General features: G+C 41.4%; 1 protein-coding gene across 4 annotated transcripts in view; it reads right to left on the bottom strand.

Moving 5' to 3' along the window:
- Window positions 1–19,997, bottom strand: part of CLSTN1 (calsyntenin 1) — a 36,075-nt gene extending 16,078 nt beyond the window's left edge. The window contains exons 1-6 of one of the 4 annotated variants that reach the window (XM_061347933.1): window positions 19,667–19,997; window positions 11,908–12,030; window positions 5,175–5,204; window positions 3,568–3,763; window positions 1,197–1,405; window positions 92–241 (exon numbers count right to left, since the gene is read on the bottom strand). In XM_061347933.1, coding sequence (XP_061203917.1) covers window positions 92–241; window positions 1,197–1,405; window positions 3,568–3,763; window positions 5,175–5,204; window positions 11,908–12,030; window positions 19,667–19,769 — 811 coding nt within the window. In that variant the 5' untranslated portion in view covers window positions 19,770–19,997. The remainder of the gene's footprint in view (window positions 1–91; window positions 242–1,196; window positions 1,406–3,567; window positions 3,764–5,174; window positions 5,205–11,907; window positions 12,031–19,666) is intronic. The other 3 variants (XM_061347930.1, XM_061347934.1, XM_061347932.1) reach the window with 3 other exon arrangements.
- Between the last annotated feature and the right edge of the window lie 321 nt (window positions 19,998–20,318).

A 20,318-nucleotide genomic window follows, 5' to 3' on the forward strand; every position in this document is an offset into this window, starting at 1 on the left:
ATTTATACAAAGAACAATATTAACAGTCTCTCATGTTTAACTGAATGTACCAGCAAATGCTAAAAGCAGACAGGGAGAAGATGAAACTAACCTTGCCAGCCAGGCTTGCATGTAGGCTTAATGCTAATTTTAACCAACACATCCTCAGCAGCTCTCTTCTTCCCACAGTCATATGCTGTTACTGTCAGTTTATACTGATGTTCTTTACCATAGTTTAACTTTTCTGTGTTTTTTATATAACCTGATACAAGAAAAAAAAGAGCAATAATCAAGACATCAATTTCTATTCATTTCTCAAGGTCACTGCAACATTAAATATACCCAGATACCACCTCTGTACTTCATACAGGTCCCAAGACTTTAAGACACAACTGGAGTGAATTAGCCCTTCACTATTTGACTTTTCAATGCCTGAGATCAGGTGCAGATCCTTAAAAATTACATAAATCCAGAGATGAGCACAGATACACAGAACAGCAGGCAGATACTTATCAGACTCTTAATAGCGTATTACCCAAAATGAAACTGTTCAGAGGTGGTAACTGATACATAAATTACCAATCTGCACACCCATGACAATTACCCATCGGCAATTCCCCAAAATTATCCATTGGATTCCTGAAAAACTCAAACTAAAGCCCACTAAAAACTGGTTTGCTGTGATTAATCAGCTTGCTTGAACACCTAGAAGTAGTTCTATAGATCTTGAAGGGTCCACAGATCACCAGTGGAAAGGAACAACCTAAGCAAATCACTGCACTTCAAAACCAGTAACCATGACACTGTAATCTCCAGAGCCACATCAGGAGCATCTCAAATGAGACAAGCACACACATGGAATCCCGTTTTTAAAAGCTATACTAAAATGGAATAAAAAACTATAGGGCTGGGGGAAAAAAAAGCCTATCAGGAGCTGGTTTGAAACATAATACAGCTACCTCTATTTTGAAAAGCACTTTACAAGAAACAACAAACATGCAACACACCATCTGCTCCTGACAGCAGCACATGGTGTTGGCACTGAAAGACATCTTATTTCTCATTATCAAACTGCTGAAGTGAACACCTCCATTTAACTATGTTGTAGGAAAGGGTTACACCAGGGCTGCTGTAGTTTTAAGCTGAACTGTCTGAAGTCCTGTTCTTAGGGTGGCAACTATTAGTAATTTCCACTCCGTTTCACATGATTTTCTTACCATCTTTGTCAATAGCAAAAGGTACATCTGGAGTTACAATTTCGTAAGTGCAAATCTGGCTGAACTGGGGTGAGCAGTCTGCATCCACTGCTTCCACTTTGAGGATGTTGTCATACCTCTTCCCTTCAATAACTGTTGCCTTGTATGACTTCTCTTTGAACACAGGGGCGTACTCATTAACATCGTTCACCTGAATATGTACTGTGGCTCTGGAAATAAAACACAAAGGTCAGTTGCTACATATCATAAACTCCTATTCATGCAAGGAAGGACAGAACTTTACAATCTTCACAAGCTCCCTCTTGTACAGATGAAGCTATCCCTTCAGAATTCCAGTTCGGAGAACCAACTGACCAGTGACTAATAAAACTACCAGTCTCAACCACTTAACTAGGAAAGCAGCGGATGTTTTCCTGGTGTGTTGCTATAGAATTCAGTGTAGTTCCAGGTTATTGCTTACTACTGTTTATTTGCAAATAAAATCCAAATCTTTGTATTGCAACCATTAAATTGTCACTGTCTTACAGAAATACAACAAACCACAGCTGTGACAAAACAGGCTCTTACTTCTGTTAAAACACTACAATCTTTCTAGTTCTTTCCTGCTGTCAGAGTACTTGATATAAACACCCAGTTCTCATTTCATGTGAACAAGAATGGCAGTTAAGACTGGTCTTAGACTCAGAGCTCAGTCAAGTGCATTTAATTAGCTTGCTTTGGCTAATGAAGTACTGAGCTGGCTAAGTCAGTGAAAACTGGCTTACTTCTTGGAGGTAGGAATGAAATTTAAATGGAAGAATCACGTAAGTGAAAGAAACACTTTAACACATCATATAGCCAAGCCAGATTATCCTAAACAGCTTGAATTACATCATTTCACACTTGTCATTGATTGCTGGTATATATAGAACATGAAAATAATGCAGTTTCTGCCAATGTGCAAGAAGAAAAGGTGAATGATGGAATGTAAACTAATACAGAATTTAATCACTACAGCCCTTCCATTAAAGTAAAAGTCTTTAAGGTTTTATTTTATCCTATGTGCTCAATAAATGTCACCAAAAAAAAAACAGCCTTCTGTACAAAACAGCTTTAAGCTCCTGACTTTAAAAGCTAAATTCAAGCTAAACTTTCAAGGCCAGGCTGGACAGGGCTTGGAACTGGACGAGCTTTAAGGTCCCTTCCAACTGAAACCAGTCCGTGATCCTATGAACCCTAAGATGCTTAAAAGCCACAAAAAACCCCACACAGACAGCACTGGACAAGGGAAATTTCCACAGTGGTTTGTAGGTGCAGGTCTCAGAAACCCAGCATTCCTGCTGTGGGTAAAGAAGAGTTGCAGAGCATGCTGCCAGATCTGCACTGCTTCATTACGCAGCCATGAATTTGGATAACCATCTCAACCAGCACAGGCAGAAAAATACAGGTTAAGTTCTACAGTGCAGAGAAGGAACTGTACGCTATCAAACTGAAGAATACAATTCCAGCCAACCCAACAAAACATGTAATGCCTTATTTCTCCTTGACATCTTTCTTCAAAAGTCAAATTGAATATCACATGGTTTTCTGTAATTCTTAAGGAGATAACTTTCTGCTATTTGAAGCATACAGCTATAGAGTAACAAGGTCATATTTGTCACCAAGATGACTGCTGCTGTCTATTCCTCATCTTATTTATGCCCTTCTTTTCTTCACACAGATGGTAATCTTCCACATGCTCTACAGATGTTTACACCAGGGTGTTAAAACTGTTACTGTCAAGTGGATTTTCTAAAGAGCATTTTATACTGTGGTTTTTTCTTTAGATAAAGAGTAGCTGAAGATTGCTTTGTTCTCATTCTTTAATCTAGGCAGAGATGAAATGTATGCTATTGATCCAGCTTTTTTCAGCAAGGCTGTCTGGAAACGACAGCAACATGTTTTCATTTCCATTTTGGTTAAGTTTAATATAGATTGACCTCTCAAACCAGTTTGTTTTAGAAACTCAATACTGGAACAATAAATGACTTGGAATCCCATGCAAACTCTTTATATCAACTCTAGATGGATTTTAACTATATCATCAGTTTTCTTGCTTCTATCCCCACACTACTTTCTAATGCAAATTCAGACACATCAAAGGATAAAGCAGTTATCAGGAGCCAAATGAGCTTTATGCTCCAACCCTAACCATTCTGTATGATCATTGAGAACACAGCTAAAGAGGTGTCAAAACAGCTCATGTTCATTTTGCTGCTATTTGTATTACCCTTAAAGCCCTCAGTAGTAACACTTGGTTTACATTTACTCTAAATACACAGACCATAAATCACCATGAGCAGGAGACCTCTTGAAACCAAACTTCCCCTCAGCCTACCACAGATTTACTTACTTGTGGGATTTCTTTGCATTTGCTCCATCTGGTCCCTTGCCACAGTCATAGGCCTGTATGGTGAATGTGTAGTCCTTCTGTAGCTCACAGTCAAGCTTTTCTTTAGAGCGTATTATTCCCTCCCCAGTGGATTTATCCACTACCACTGCTTCAAAGGGAACATTTTGCCCATGAATTTTAAATCCACAAATCTCACCTACAGATTCAAAGTAAGAGAGGTTAGAACTGGTTAAAACTATTACACTTTCATTTTGTTTCTTAAATAAATGACCAAATATTTTGCAGCCAAGGGTTTGTGAGGGTCTGTGGACAAAGCAAGAGCACTGTGCTTTAAAATGGGTGATATTTGGGAACTTTAGTAAAAAGAAGCATACGTCTGCCTTCCAAGCAACTGGTTTACTTTGCATCCATTCATGCAGGAATACAAAAGAGAAAAAGAGAAATGTAGACAGGCATTTCACAGGAGTACTTGATATAGCTCTAGGGTAAGAGATCTTATGAGAGCATACAGCCAAGGCCACTGGTAATACCTTCTATGCCAAGCTACTGGGAATAGCTGGGCAGCTTGTTCATTTTGACCAGAGCAAAAGGTTAAAATGCACAGTTACAAGTCAAGGGATGAAAAAGCTTCAAGTACAGGTTCAGCACCATAATTACAGAAATTCTGTCAACAGATCAAGGAACAAAGTCTTCCTGTGCAATGTACCTGGCTAAAATTAGGGAATCAAAATAAACTACTGAATGAGAAAGGTAGAAATACCAACTTCTCAGGCATCCATTTCAACAGCTATCTACTAACACACACAAAATCTGTTAGTCAAGGAAGCTCTCACATGGAATGATTTAGTAGGCTTTCCCTTCTATTCAGACTCTTCATCTTAACAAACTTGCAAGAGAAGTGCTTAATACATCATTTTAAACCATATCTAAACCTAATACGACACTACAAAACCTCTTGCTGGCACCACTAGGTCCATCTGTCAGCCCATTATGGGGAGTGAGCTTAGCACACCTAGCTGTGCTGACAAAAGGCACTCAACAAACATTTTGATCACCTATACTTTGTTTTCACCTGTGTAACTTCTGTCTTGAAGGTGATCTTCTTGCACCAACATATAACACTATTTTGCTATTCTAGTTGCAGTGGTATCTCAGTACCAAGGATACAAACATGGCCAGAGGTATTCAATAAAACGTATTTGATTCCATATTTTAAGCTACTGAAGTACCCTGCAGGGAAGGTGTTCCAATGCTTCAGCAGTTATATATTACTTTCCAAAGCATATGAAAAAAGCTGTCCCAAAGAAGTAAGCTATCAGTGGAAATATCAGAAAACACTAATTTGCCCCAAAACAACTTCTTCAGTGTCCATATAGTGCTCAATAATCCCAAGTGGTTCAAATGGATGTCTGATTTACAGATATTTCTAACCAAGGGTTTGGTTACATACAGATTTTATCAATATATTTGAAAATAGAAAAAAACTGGGAGAATAAATGGGACAAAAGAGCATGACAGGATCTTCTGTTTAAGTGCTGATTCCCCATTTCATAACCAAAGTTAGTAGGTTAATGTTCATAAAAGGCATAGAAAGAACCCTTCATCACCTTCTTTGGTGACTGTCACCTCAAAACTCTCTAAAGGGAGAAAAGATAAACCCAAGTCAGTCACAGGAAAAGTTGAAAGGGAGCAAATAAGGAAAAGGCAAAGATGCACACATTACACAGAAAAGCTTTGGAAAAATTGTCCTTTCAAATTCCAGTGGAGATTTGCTGTAACTGTTACAATTTTAGAGTTTTAGTTTTGTTAAACAAGAGTCAATGTTTTAACTCCAGGTTGCCATTTATACAATTTTGAAGGATTTAAGTTTATCAAAAGGCTTTTTTTCTTTTTCCCTTTGTTTTAAATACCAACTGCTAAAGATATTTTCAAAATTCCATGTTGATGAAGAACTAGAAAGCAGAATTTATCAGAATGCATTATACTATTCTATGTAAAGACGACACATTAAATAACTTAAACAAGCTTTTATCTGTTATACTGAAACCACCACGTTTCTACAAATAAAACCTTCATATCCCCCTTTTGAGCTCCAGGAAAAATACTAATAAATTAAGTAGTCATGAGATTTTTGTGTTTCCACATACATTTTTAGCAGTTTAGGTTGTGTAATACTTCACGTTTGTCAAATGTAAATTCTACACGAAACTTGACAGTATTGACATAATTCATGATTTAAAAATACACACTAAATTGTCAGCCTGCTCAACGTAAAAGCTGTAATGTAAGAAATGGGGAGTTAGAGGAGGAAGCTATATATTTTCCTAGCAGCATGTCACTTTTCCAGGTTAAACAAGCAAACCAAGCTTCTATCGTTTTATTCTACTGCTGAAATAGTGTAATGCTGGACAGAAGAGATTTAGGTACTCAAATATATTCAACTATCAGTGCTGAGGATGCCCCAAAGTAGTCTGCTTTGCCCTTCCAGCCATTCCAGGAAAGTACAGCCTTGCAGTGTCCTGGATCTTCCACACTTATGAGGAGATCTCAGATATAACTGAGTTTTACAACAGTATTAGATGACTGACAGGCACCTGGAATGGTTTCACAGATTTAATGAAGAGTTATCCCTATTCTTCACTCCCCTGGAAATCATAATTTGTTAAACCCTCAAACTACCACCTTTTATGTATCACTCAGCATATCAAATATCATCATCATCATCTTTGACCTGAATTCCAGTACAGCAGAGCAGACCTGTACCCTTAAAATCTCTTCTCCCACATCTCCTGGTAATTCCTTCACCTTTCAACTTGCAGTAACACAGTTAATTCAAGTCTCCATTCTAGAGCGGCCTTAGGAAAGAGACGAGGCACTACAGTTACAGAGAAGCATTTTTCTTAGAAAGGCAAATTTACAGCTTAAAAGTGAAGCAGAAATATAATTAAGGCAAGTTACCTTACAATGTATGATGGCCTTCATTTTAAAAGGAGCCAGATTCTAAATAGCTCTCAGAAGGTTCTCCCTGAAACTCCCTTCAGGTAATCCTTAGATTTAAATCAACCCTTGATTTTAATGCACTCCTGTGGCACCCACATAATTTATTTCAGTCTATTCTTAGCCAGGATATAAATATAATCCCAGATTTTAATGTATTTTGGCAATAGGCTCACCCAAGTAAGTTTTACACTGTTTAAATTCACAGCTGACACCACTGATTAGCCAGAAGTGACATTCCAACTGCAGGCTTTTAAATACTGCGTATCTCTTGACTCCTCTACACCCACCTCCCTGCTCCCTTCCAGTAACTCTGGGAGTCAAACACTGTGTGTGAACATGAAGATTACAAGAAGAAAAATAATGTAAGGGAACATTGAAGCAGAAAGCCTGATAATGGGGGGAAGAGGGAGAAGTAGATGAATGCAGCAATTACCTATTTGAAGAAGGGAAGGCTGTTAAAAACTGGTCAGTTCTTTTATCACCTGAAGTGACCTTTAACTCTGGCATCAACCCCAATGTGGCTGCTAGGAAGTTCAGGTATTACAGTTTTGGCTTCTAAGCATAAGACATAAAGAAGCTCTCTGGTAAGGATCTGTCTCCAGATGCTTTATAAGGGGTAAAGCTTTGGCTTGCCCTGTACTGTATAGCTCAGCTCCTGCCAGATGTTTCTCAGAATAATAACTCACCCAACACAATCATATTTTCTACTTCATACACAAGCAAGATTAACAAAAAGCCCTTTTACGACTACACTGACAAGGTTCTTGTGACTGGAAAAGTTAGCATGCATGAAAACTTTGGTGTTACTTATAAGTGCTCTAAATAAGCAAATGCAGAGCTCCCAACCTAACAGGCTTTTTGAGCTCCCTTCTTCAAAGTGTTTCTGCAATGAAAAGAAGCAAAAAGGAGTAATTCTCTGAAGTACAAAATATTTCCAGAATTAAAGCTCCCTTCCTTTCTCAAAAATACATTATAGACTGTTAGAGAGCTCCTGCAAGACAAAGATGACAATCTACAGACTAATATTCCCATACATGGGTATTCATTTTCATCTCACTTATGAAATGCATATTTTGATATAGGACAGGTAAGGCTCTTCTGTGACTACAGAATTCTTGGCAGTGAACTTTTACTGCCATTAAGTAAGCTTAGTCCCATACCATGCTCCCTAAGGTTTCACGCTATGCCGTATGTGCTTAATGCTTTTCCTCATTTCATTCTGAACTTGAGATATATTACTGAAATAAATTTTTACCTGTCCTGATCTTAGAGCAGAATAATGATCAATCTATAAATTATTTTATGCTTGATATACTGGGAACCGTTCAGCTGAATATACTGTGACTAGGAGAGCACTTCACAGTGCTTCACTCAGTTGTAACTGCAGTTGAAAAACACATTTCATTTTATAGGTAACACAGGTTTGTGGAACTTATATTAGCCAGAAAGCATACAGTAGTCCTCTGTCCTAAAGATATTTGGCATTTCTTCTTTCTAGTGTAGCACAGTCAAATGACAGTGAAGATCTGGTAGAATTTTAAGGTTTTAATCACTTTTTCTGCTTTATCTCTCTCTGTACTGTTACAATATAACGATGTAAAATCCTGAATTGTATTATAAAGAAGGTACATAAGGTATTAAACTGGACATACAGTGTTTGACTAGATACTCTTTAAACTCTGGAGTCAGCTACATCACTGCATCTCCACACCACAGAAGGAGAGGAAGGGTGTTCTGCCAGCCCTAACCAAGCAGCAGTCTGCATGAGGGTCATGGAAAGCCTTCAGGAAAGTCCTCCTATTCCAGTATGTGTAGAACATCTCCTAAAAAACTGTTTTTCTTAGTATCATACAAAGCTGTTAAAAAGCAAAGCAATTTCAAATCTCACATTTAGTGGTAACTCCATTTCAGTCCGTGTACCACGAGAGCTACAAAACAAAATGCCACTTCATGCATGCCTTCAATTTGGTGCAAAAATGGCTGAAATACTATTGCAACAAATTTCCTCTGAGGTTTGCCAACCAGCTATGCACCTGAATCCCTCGCTGGATGGGATGAGATCAAAACCTGTATCTGTCTGATGACACAGTCTCATTCATCCTCTCTACATTTCATTTCTTCATAGCCACCACCCAGCTGAGCGCTGCATTACACAGGGGCTGACTGCAGACAGGACATCAGCACAGTCCCTGCCCTGGGCAAACAGGGGCTGGTGGTATAGCAGAGACACAGCATCAGTGCTTGCCCCCTACACATGTGAACCCCACATGCTTCTGGGTGGATTTTGGGGGTTCATTTTAAAGAATGAATAGAGATTCTGCAAGATCACTTGCAAAGCTCTATGCATATTCATGCCGTAAGTCAAAAAATTCCTAACCCCCACAAAAATACTTCTTGCATCCCAGATTCGTAAGGGGAAAATAAAGTATTGTGGCTGAGAAGTGGTTTTCACTAGGGGTGAGCTGGGGGAACAGGGATTCAAACCCTATTACAGGCACATCAAACCAACAGGGAAGCATTTCAAACACCTTGCTAGCGAGACCCTGTGTTATGCTCTTGTAACATTCTTTCATGTGAAGGCATCCAGAATGCAATACAAATTCAGTTCCTTTTTGCACATTAAAGGGGAAATCCATACTGAGAGCTTCAGACATCAAATCGATTTTAGGTATGAACTACTCTAACATACAATACGAAATGTAGCTGTCCTTTACGTTTTCAGCAAAACCATTTAGGATCAAATTCCAACATGACTCAATTTGTAATGTAGAAAAGGTTCACTGAGGAATGAGAATGGTCACTGTCTTCTCAAGCGGATCTGTAATGCTGATGGTACAAAAGACTGACTCCATAGGCTCTCTACACGTTGGGCAGTATGGTGAGGCATCCTGCCATGACTATATTCAAACTCCATTTTCAGAAGTGTCATTCCACATTTAAACCCATCTATATTAGCCTAGAAATGTCCTTATAACCCTACTTATTTTTGTATGCCTGAATTTTAGGATCCTACCCACAGCACAGTGAGCAAAGCAATAAAATACTACTTTTGCTTGCCCCACAGTTCATCTACTACAAAGCATTTAAATGGCCTAGTTTCAGGATGTTTCAACATCTCAAAACTGAAATAAAGCAAAAAGCTCTATTTAAAGTATCTGAAATATCCAGACAGCTCAGAAGCTTCACAGCTCAGCTGGGGGGTACAGTTAATTAAATACCAACCTTTTGAAGCCTGAATAAATTTGATTTGTAAGTAGGAATATACCAGTTAGGGCTGAAACAGCCACTTAATCTCCAAACTGCTTTGTTTTGCTGTGAAAACATGTCACTGATCTAATGGGCTTCTCACACTTCCACACCCACATAGATGCTGCTGGACAAGGACAATGCTGTTCTCCGCTCCAGGCCATGACTACAGCACCACCAGCCAGAACTGATAACGCTGATTCAACACATCTCCCACATCTGGTCTCCTTAAAGACAGATTCAAGTATTGTTCCATTTAACGGGAGACAAACACTTTTATAGTTTCCCACAGCACAGTCATTCAAAATTGATGCAATTCAAATCCAACAGTCATATCGAGAAAACTTCTTCACAAAGTTACAGTTCTGGATTTATAATTTCCCTATTTTAAAGCTGTTGTTCTGTTGCTGCCTAAGAATTGTTACTTTTTGAAAGCCAAGCCACATAATCTTTATACAAACGTTTAACAAAAACAACTTCCAGTTGGTAAAAGTGTTCATTTTTATGTTCATCATTAAATATGTGTCCCTCATTAAATAAAGCAGGTTTGTATAATTTACATCAACACAATGGAAAAGCATCTCTCATTTGAAGGGGTGTTTTGATATTGGATTTTCCTCTGCAAATCTGATAGTATATTTGGGGATAGTCTGCCAGTACTTCCTCAAAGCTTCACAATATCCAGCACTCAATAAGCCTTTGCTATCCACCAAGAGGTATAAAACTGCCATTTTCAAAATCTGATCCATGCTGCCAAACTCCCAGCGCCTACATTTAAATCACTTGGGAACTGTAAGTGATGATTCACATTCCCCTAATCTCCAAGACGCGACTCAACCTTCTTAGACCTCTTTTTACAAACACATTTCCCAGCACAAGCTTCTTCATTTTGAGACTTCTCATTTCCTAGAGAGCAGTTTTATTTCTAGTTAGGATTACTTAACCTCTGCTATGTGTACCCAACACCTGAGAAAGTCTGATTTTCAGAGCTTTACCATTAGCTTTCTGAATTTATAAAGCAGCCTTGGAGATAATTACAGACTCAAAACTGTTACTTTAAGTACCACTTTAACAACTTGTGACTGAGCTGCCATAATACTGTAGCACACCATGCAGTCAGGATGCTGAACATGTTAAATGGCTGTTCACTCAATCATCCTCTTGTTCTATCACTTCCTCCTTGAAGCCAGGCTAAGCAATGTTCCCCAAAACAGCTGCTGTCACATCCTCTAAGTATTTTACTGGGATTCTTAACTCTAAAACTCTACTTAACCAACTAAGTTTCTGCAAGTATCTAACCTAAGCTTGTGTTGTTCAGTACCACCAACACCTGCAGATGACCAATGGTATTTAGAGTTTTCTAATACTTTGTCAAACCAAAAGAGTGTCTTCCATAAGACTGCATTTTTAATACAGTTTACAGAAGACAAAACTACTGCATAAGTCTGTAAGAAAACTCTCATTTGTCAGTCATATGTTGAAACAGAACAATCACCCTACATTTTGCAAATCTCTCATTTATCATTCTCTATATTCGTTGCTAGAGGAGAAAAAAAACCCTTTTCTTCAGTAGAAGAAAATGTCCCACATGCATAAATACTCCAAACTGCTAAGCCAACTGACCACAGAAATGCAACCTTAATTCTGTTCATTATTGTCTTCAATCTGTTAAGACACAAATCAAAACCACTAAGAAAAGCAAAAACTCTCTTCAGAATGGTAAGAAAAGAATTATTTCAGAACTCCTAGACTGAATGCTGTGAAATGTGGAATCCAGGCGATGGAGGAAAAGACGCTAATGCAAAAAAAAACCCTGAAAACCAATGTAACTCCCCCAAAAGCAGAACTCACACAAGCACATGACATTGAAAGAAACACGGAATACCTGCAATATAGAATGCTCTCTGGTTTGGACATTTAGCTACAGGTATAAATATGAAACAAAACTCTGGTCCATGCACAAACATCCCCTAGGGTTTAAAAGCTTGGAAGCATTATGCTGCTGTTAGGGAAAACACAGTAAGTAACACACAGCATTTGTCCTCAAGAAAGCATTTCCAGTTCTTAGGAAAGAAATGCAGATGAATTCTTTACCTGCAAAACGCAGAGGTGCATCTTTGTCCAGGGCTATCAAAGGGGGGTCCAGGAGCACTGTGTTGTCATTTTCTGTAACTATACCATGATAGGTTGTTTCAATCCATGGCTTATGCTTGTTAACTGAAAGGAAAACAAAGTCAAAACGTTTGAAACTGAAAACTTTAGAAAATGTTTTATAATACTGATTTCAGTATTTTCCTCTTTCATTTTTCTAAATCTGAATTTGCGTTTTACTAAATTAAAACCTTTGAGACAAAATCCTGGCCACATATATTCAGAAGAGTTCAGTGTCCCTGCAGGCTTCCCAAAAGTAACTCAGAGAATCTAAATTAGTCTCTTAACTATGCTGGGATTTAAGATGTCCCTGAAATACAACTCAAAAACCTTCTAACAGTGATGGGGAGTCACTGCCATCAGTGCCAAGTGTGACACCAGGAAAACCTATACTCAGCACCAGATGAAAAATGACTGGCCAACATGAAACACAAGGACTTGTTTACTGCTCTCCAACAAGGAAAACCTGGGATGCAGCTGGTGGGCTGTTCTTCAGGGAGTTAAACTAAATGGTGACAAAATGACACTTAAGCAAATGATTAAAAATGACAGAACTCTCACAGGAAACCATAATACTCTCCCAATACGCTTTCATCTGCAATCTTTTACTTGTTACTAGCAACAAACTGCTAGACAGGATATAATATCTTCATACATAATAATGCAGCAAGAGAGAACTCACAACAAACTATTTTAATGCAAATAGTGCTTAATTACCACCGTGTGGTTTTACTCAGTATGGCAACACTATCTTTACTGCCTCAATTGCCTCACATGGGCATGCTTTCAATATTCAGCATACCAAACAGCCAGCTCAATGTCAACCACACGGTTCTGTTTACCCAGAGAAGTACACTGCTGCAGCACCCTCCAAGGAACGTGGTGTTTTAAAAGGAACTCTGCCATGCTCAGAGGCTCTAACGCATCATCGTTCCTTTCTTGGAAGGAAGGCACCGATAACAACATCAAACAGCTCAGACCCCCTTCATTCATTCATCTTCTTTGCAAGGACCTAGTATAAAATCCTAAAAAAGATCTCTGCCAAACCCCTCTCCATCTCCATTCTAATGCTTCTCAATGCAGATGACAAATTAATTGGTTTTAAGCACTGAGAAACCTTCTCCTGATTTAGCAACCCACAGTAAATCCCACTACTGAAGGGTAAGGAAGTACTATAAAAGCTTGAAGCACTGCAACCACATATGAACAGAATTATGAGTATGTTAAGCATCTGCAGAGTCTAGTGAACCTTCAAACAACAGGCTCAGTTAAAAGCAAAGTCATGTCCTTTTATTGTGCTGCAGACAATAAAATCATAAAGCTTAAACCCCTTTGTGTTTAGGAAGGCTAAAACATCACCAGATTTTAAAACATAAAGCTTAAATCCCTCAGTGTTTATGAAGGCTAACCATCACCGGATTTGAGAACACCAAACTTACTGCTGAATATCCAGGAAAAGCCCGTTATCCATATTAGTGATCTCCTGACTCCAGCGTAACTACACACTGTAAGAAATTCTCCAGCTAGCATTTGAAATATGAGGCACAACTTATGAGTGATACACTACCACTGCCCCTGAACCAACCATGAAATTGAACCAAGTATTATTCTGATCTTGGTTGGCTTAAATATTGCTAAATGTTGGATTGAAAACCATCCTTTCCCATTTTCTACCTTTCTAATTGTCACAAAACTCCTAAAATCTAGAGGAAGTTGTTCAAATAAACTGTTAATTTCAAACCAAAAGTCCACCCATTCCAAGCTTGACACTAACAAAGTCCCTGAGCTGTTAATCTCTTGCCATTTAACTGGGATAAACTACACTGGTTTCCTTGAAACACGATATTCACACTATTTGTAAGCGCCTCAACTGGAATCTGTTGTAAATCCCAACTAGCATTTAATCTAGTCAAGTGGGGGAAGCTACCCTGGCACAACACAGCAAGCTGACTTCTACTTAGCTTTTAGTGGCCAAAAAATACTTTAAAGCCAGCTGAGCATCCCTCTTTTTCCAAGTTGCCCACTGAATTGTAACAGCTCATGCTAGCGCCTTTACTGCTGCCAAGCAATGGCTGAACACATCTGCAAGGTGAGCACGAGCCACCTAAGCAGGGTTATCTAAAGATAACTGCTGCTAAACTACATAGGAGGAAAGGAAACTGGTACCTGACGTGATGTATGCCTTGAACACAGCTTTTTAAAGTACTCTAGGTAAATCCGTTCAGTTTCCCATGAATGAACAGACCAGCTTTTACTAACAATGACTGGAACTGCAGAAAAAGGAAAGCACCTCAAAGAAAGGATGCTTCACCAAAAGTAATGCAGAATACACATCAGATCAACCAGCAGCAACTTTCCCTTGCTGCTTAAAACAATTAATGAAAGTAAACTAATATATAGGCAGAGCAGGGGGGGTTAGGGCTAGTATGGAAATGTTAATCAAAAGCTATGATCTTCAAACAAATCAGAATTAATCCTGTTCTATTATTTGAATGTGAACATATTAAAGTTAAATGTACTTATCAGAGTCCTTTCCAAGGACTTCCTTTATCTTCTTACAAGTGGTCAGAACACTAATTTGACTTAAATGGGATCTGGCACCTACATAAGTGAAGATTTAGACACACCTCAACCAGAAAGGGCTGTAATGGAATATACTTTTTCTTCTGGGTATCTACTTTAATGTACAGCATTGTTTAGCCCATGCTACCTTTAGAAACAGATGAAGATGATGTAACAAGTGCTAGAGTTTGAAAGCTAGGTGTTCAACCCAGTGACAATTAAGACACTCATTTGTAAAATCCACCTTTGAGACTTCATGAAAAACCCAGAGATTGCATACCAAGAATTATATTCTCTGTCAATTCAAATGAACTGCACTCAATAAACTAAGCAGAATCATTCTCTACTCCTGTCCTGAAGGTCTGACAATAATTGATCGCTGTACATCCTTTTAATTGTGTTTCTCTTGATGTAAAAGAGGCAAGTATGCCTTTCAGAGACAATAAAAACTCTCAAGTATGTCTTACCCTGACAATTCATAGTTTAGTTTTGTTCTGATGAAATTCCATGCAATATCATTAAAGCAACAAGTTTGAGTAGTACAGAACCACAGAAAAATATAGCTCAGCCAAGGAGTAAAGATCTACACAATAAAATAATGCCTCCTCCACCCTGAAAGTAAAGTTTAATAACAAAGGGTGTAGCACAGCCTGATTATAATGTGTGTTCTGCTCCTGCCCTAAGCTCAGCCAACCTGCAATGCAGAGCTGTTCCTCTTGTGAGAAAAAGGTGAGGATTAATTTTGCATATAAACAACTTGAACTATCTCAGTGGTTCTGAAAAGATCTATTGTATTTGTTCATTAAATGGGGTCTTCTCATACCTCAAATTTTACCAAAAAACATTGTTTTACAACCAGGTACAAACCATGGGCTAAAACTGCACACAAGTTTTGCTCAAATGCAGAGTTTCTTGATAGCATGGCACTTTTCTCTGGTATGGGTTTCCAAGACAAACTAATTCCCATTACTGGGACATGAAAGCTGTAGGCAGTAATAGATTATACAGAGATGAATCTGCACAAGGAAAGGGATTATTAGGTAAGGGCAGGGGCAGCCACAACATTAACCTCTACGGTTCCTAGCTGAAGGAAAATCAGGTAGTTGAAATTCACCCCACAATTTCAGATCTCTATCTTGGATTCTTTGACACATGAGATTCTTTTACCTTGCGGGAGCACAAGGTAATGCTTATAAATTGTCGGTTTCAGCCAGCACAGTTAACAGTAATTCTCCATCCACCATATTCAAGCTAACGGCTGTAGAAATATAACGCGTTTTATTAAATTATAGTTTGCCTAAGGAACAATCTCTGGTTTATCACCACTTACAGAGAGTTTCTTGTTGTACACTGAACCAGTGGCCTAAATCTGAATTTATTTCTACAAAGATACATGGAAGTTTTGCCATGAGCTTGAAACTAAGCTACATGCAAACCACGCACAAACTAGTCACAGCTTTTAGCATCCACAGCTGCAGCAGAAGAAACGCTCAGAGCACCAAAGATCACAGACAGAGGACCTACTGACCAAATTTCTACTGGGCTAAAAGCCTGGCAGGGAAAACAGCAAACCAGAAATATTCCAGCACAGAACAGCCTAAACAGGATTAGGGCATCAAAGCCCTACTTTTTTTAAGTGAAATTTAACATGTTTTAAGCTAAAGCAGAACACTGAAATAGAAAACTATGAGCATTTAATAAATTCTCTTTTAAATGTGGCTAATTCTAGTGCAAGAATGGAAATCACTTTCTAACTGCTCTCATATTTATAAACTTCACTCCTTGAAAGGGAATCTTATTTATGAATACAGCAACCATCATCTCAGTCTAGCTGGCACTCCTGGCTCTATTTGTTGATCCCATTTAAAAACAAGGAAACCAACTGGGAGCTGCAGCAGCAACTTGCTTTCAGCCCGAATACAAAGCAAGTGAGATGAGACCTAACACTATAAACAAAAGACAGACAGACAGTTCTTCAAAGGTGCTCAGGTTTCTAATAATCCTTTCTAAAGGCTCCTAAGGAGGTTTAGTCCCTGTTGAAGCCACCATGAGTCAATCAGTATGAATCGAATGAATTAGAGGGCAAAATAAGATTTTAGACCAAGGTTTCTGACTTCCTGAATGCTCCTATGTTGTGAGGTATCACTATGCCCCTTAATATCACAAAATCTGAGAGACATTCTCTGAATGCAGCTACAGACAATGAGATATGGCTCAGGAAAATGGTAAAGCGCTTTTGTTCAGAGAACATCAATGACTACACAAGCTTTTTCTCCTCTGAAGAACAGTTTCATAGACACAAAGCTATCAGATACATAGATTTTCACAGCAGAAAATGCTGCTTTACCCAAATTCTAATTTAATCTGTTTGAGATAAGGTCCTGTGGCTTGGTCTGGGTTTAACTCCAAGCCATGAGAAATGGAAATCCATGAGCCCAGCTTCTGTCCTGCTCCTAAAAAACCCCAATCATCGCCTTTGCAATTTGGTGATTCCAAACATGCAGAAACGTTATCTATCTACAAGTCTAGAAATGTTGCTGTTGATACATTTCCCTGATAACTTGGCACAGGCAGCTCAACCTGCAGTCTGATAACATGGGAGAAGTCAACTGGCACAAGAGTATTCCAAACACACAAAGTAAACCATGCTTGCCCTCCATTTCCTCAGCACTGTATTATTTTATATAATATGTACAGGAAAAGAGATTAAAATAGTTTCCCTAAACAGATGGCTGTATATTATGCTTTTGCATGCATTATGCATCATAGAAAGGTCTAGCACTGGTTAATTCTGTCTTTTCTCAGTGTTCTCTTGCTTTTATAAATCCTTAGAGGGAAAAAACCCACCAGAAATAGCCAAATTGTCTTTCAGATAGTCTTAAATTGCCTTGCCTCTAGAAAGGAGATAGAAACTAACCACCAGCCCCATATAATGAAGGTTGTTCCTGTGTCAAAGAAACATCTGCAGTAAGACCGTGGTAGTGACAAAGTGGTTTGTGGTTTAGATTTAAAACATTCATAGCACCAGATAACTTCCTGAAATAATCACAGATCAGCAAAGCTTCATCAAGGTAGCATTATTTTGATCAATACCCTTCCCTAAATGACCATAGTTTGGAAGGGACTCAAGGCAACAGAGGTATATCCCTCTACCTGGTCAGTAAGCCCAGAAGCAGCAGCCATTAACTGCACTGTCTTCTCGTCAGAAAAGTCATTCCATTCCGATTCCCCATTCAGCTCTGTCGATAAACATCCAATTGCTTCACTCTGACAAGCACTATGTGAATGCACCACTAGCTACAGCTTTTCTACTGCAACGTTAGTCCAGCAAGCTTTGCAATATTGAGGTCAACTTGACCAATCACACGATAAATCCAGTGAAATTGAGATTTGTACATCAGCTGAACAAGAATTCACCTCTTTAGAACCTGAACCCAACCAGCTCGAAAGTCACAGGTGAAAAATATCTCAGGTGAACTTGAAAGGAAAACGGCGCTGAAAACACAGCCCAAACCTGGAAGTTTACCACAAATGCCTCCAAACAATTGTTTCTCCTAACAACAGGGAAATGAGTTACCTGAGCAGCTTTCCAGGTGCTCTCCAGAGCTTACTTGTTAAATGCATCCTCATGTAACACTATTTACAGGCCTCCCTGCAGTAGCCAAAAAGCCTCCAGGACTAATGCACATACTGAGCCAAAGCAGATATCAAACAGTAATGTGTGATTAAGTTTAACAGCTCAGGACCTGCAGTCCAACAGCTCTGTAGATGAGACGAAGACGAGCAGAGCCTTCCACAAACTGCACAAGAGCTGTCAGAGCTGCCTAAATTTGCCATTTATTTCCAAGCACATGTTAGCTACTTTGAAAACAGGTTTTAGTCTTAGTTCTATGCATGACTTAGAATGATAGAAAAGCCACCTGGCTGTATTAGTGGGTTGAGCATTAAATGTCATGGTTCCAGGAACGCTAGTGAATAGGTTGAACTTAAAGAGATCTCCCACAGGTAAATCATAGCCGCTATCTAAACAGCTGGCTGCTGACTTACAGCAGCAGCTTCTTGGTCCTATGTAGGGAAACTGCAGCAAGATGTGCCCTTAATGACTTGTTTCTGTTCAAGAACATCCCTCCAATATATCTGCAAGGCATTTTGCAGCCACGCTTCTGATCTATGTTCAAATTAAACACACGATCTCAAATCCCATCGTATGATCAAGTAAATCTTGCAGAAACGGCCCTCTCAATTCGAGAGGTAACCTTCAGGTAAGGAAACGTTTGCAAGCCTCTCATGGAAATCTGCTCAGGAGGAGACCTGCAATGCGTATACTTTTACTCCACAAGATCAATCAATAGCCACCAGGCCAACGTTTAGAACCGCCGTACCGCTCCATGCTCCGCAAACCTCCCTCCTCTCGCTCACCACCGCCGGGTGCTCTCCACCTCAGCCCCAAGGCTCGGCTCCCCACGGGCTCCCCGAGGGGGTTTTATTCCCCCTTCCCACCCCGCCGGCCACCGCGGCTCTCCCCCAGGCAAGCCCAAGCCCGTCACGGCTCTGCCGTGGCGCCTTTCCAAGCGCTGCCGCTCGATTGCAGCGCCCGGGCCGCTCCGCACCGGGCAGCAGCGGCTCCCGGGGGCCTTCGCCAGCGGAACCCCCCCTCAACAAGTGCGGACCCCGCCTGAGGGAGCCGTTATGTAACAGGCGGGCGGGCGGCCGGCACCCAGCGCCGCCGCGCATCCCCCCGCAGCCGGGCCGGGCCCCGCGGCCGAGGCCTGACCTTCGCGGTCGGAAGGGGCTCGGGGGACGCAGGTGAGCACCCCCCCCATCCCACCTGCCCTCCCCTTGGTGCCGCAGGTGCAACAGCCGCGGGCCCCCAGCGAGCCCCGGGGAGGGGCGGCCAGCGCCCTCCTTCCCGACCGCACCGCCGCGATGTCCTCTCCGCGCTCCCCCCCAACCTCAAAGGGCGAACTGAGCCAAGGGCACCGGCCCCCCGCCCGGCGGGTCCGCCGGCGGCACAGCCCCACAGGGCGCCCGGGGAGCGGTAGGCGCAAGCCGATGATGGTGAGCTCGACCTGCCACCCCCCCCCACTCCCCCCTGCCGGTGCCGAGCATCCTCCCACACCCGCGCCCCGGCTCTGTTTACCTCGAGCGGCCGCCGCTCCTCCGCAGAGCAGCGCGGCGAGCAGCAGGCAGGCGGCGGGGGCCGGCAGCAGCGAACGCGGCATGCCCGGGCGGCGCGGCGGCATGGCAGCGCGGAGCGGTGCAGGGCAGCGCGCACCCCCGGCTGCCGGGGCGGCTGTGGCGCCCCCGCTGGTCCGCGCTCCGCTCTGCGCCGGGCGGAGGGCACGGCTCGGCCCCGAAGAGGAGGAGGAGGAAGAGGAGGGAGGAGAAGCGCTGCCCCGCTCCGCTCACCGGTCCTCCCCTCCCTCCCCCGCCAGCGGCACCTAAAATGGCGGCGGCGAGCGCGGCCGGTCCCCCCGCGCCCGTTCCCAGGCGGGGGAGGGAGCGAACCAACGAGCGCGGGGGATGCGGGAGAGCCCATGTACGCGGCGGGGAGGGACGGGGGAGAGCGCCGCCTGCTGGCGGTCGGGGCCCGGCCCCGCAGCCTGCGGCTCCGGCCCGCGGTTTTGGGGTGGTTTGATGGGTTTCTGGGTTTATTTGCAGCAGCTGAACCTCCCGCGGCAGCTGCGGGCACTTGGGAATCAGGGCTGAGGTGCTGCCCGCTGGAACCGGACCCAGCTGGTTAATGAAAGGTTGATTGAACCCCCAACGATGCAGAAAGTTCAGGTCTCAGA

Source organism: Neopsephotus bourkii, unplaced genomic scaffold (genome assembly GCF_033783945.1).
Source record: "Neopsephotus bourkii isolate Nb327-2 ecotype Australia unplaced genomic scaffold, CSIRO-AGI_Nbou_v1 NB_333, whole genome shotgun sequence".
Taxonomy (NCBI): Eukaryota; Metazoa; Chordata; class Aves; order Psittaciformes; family Psittacidae; genus Neopsephotus; species Neopsephotus bourkii.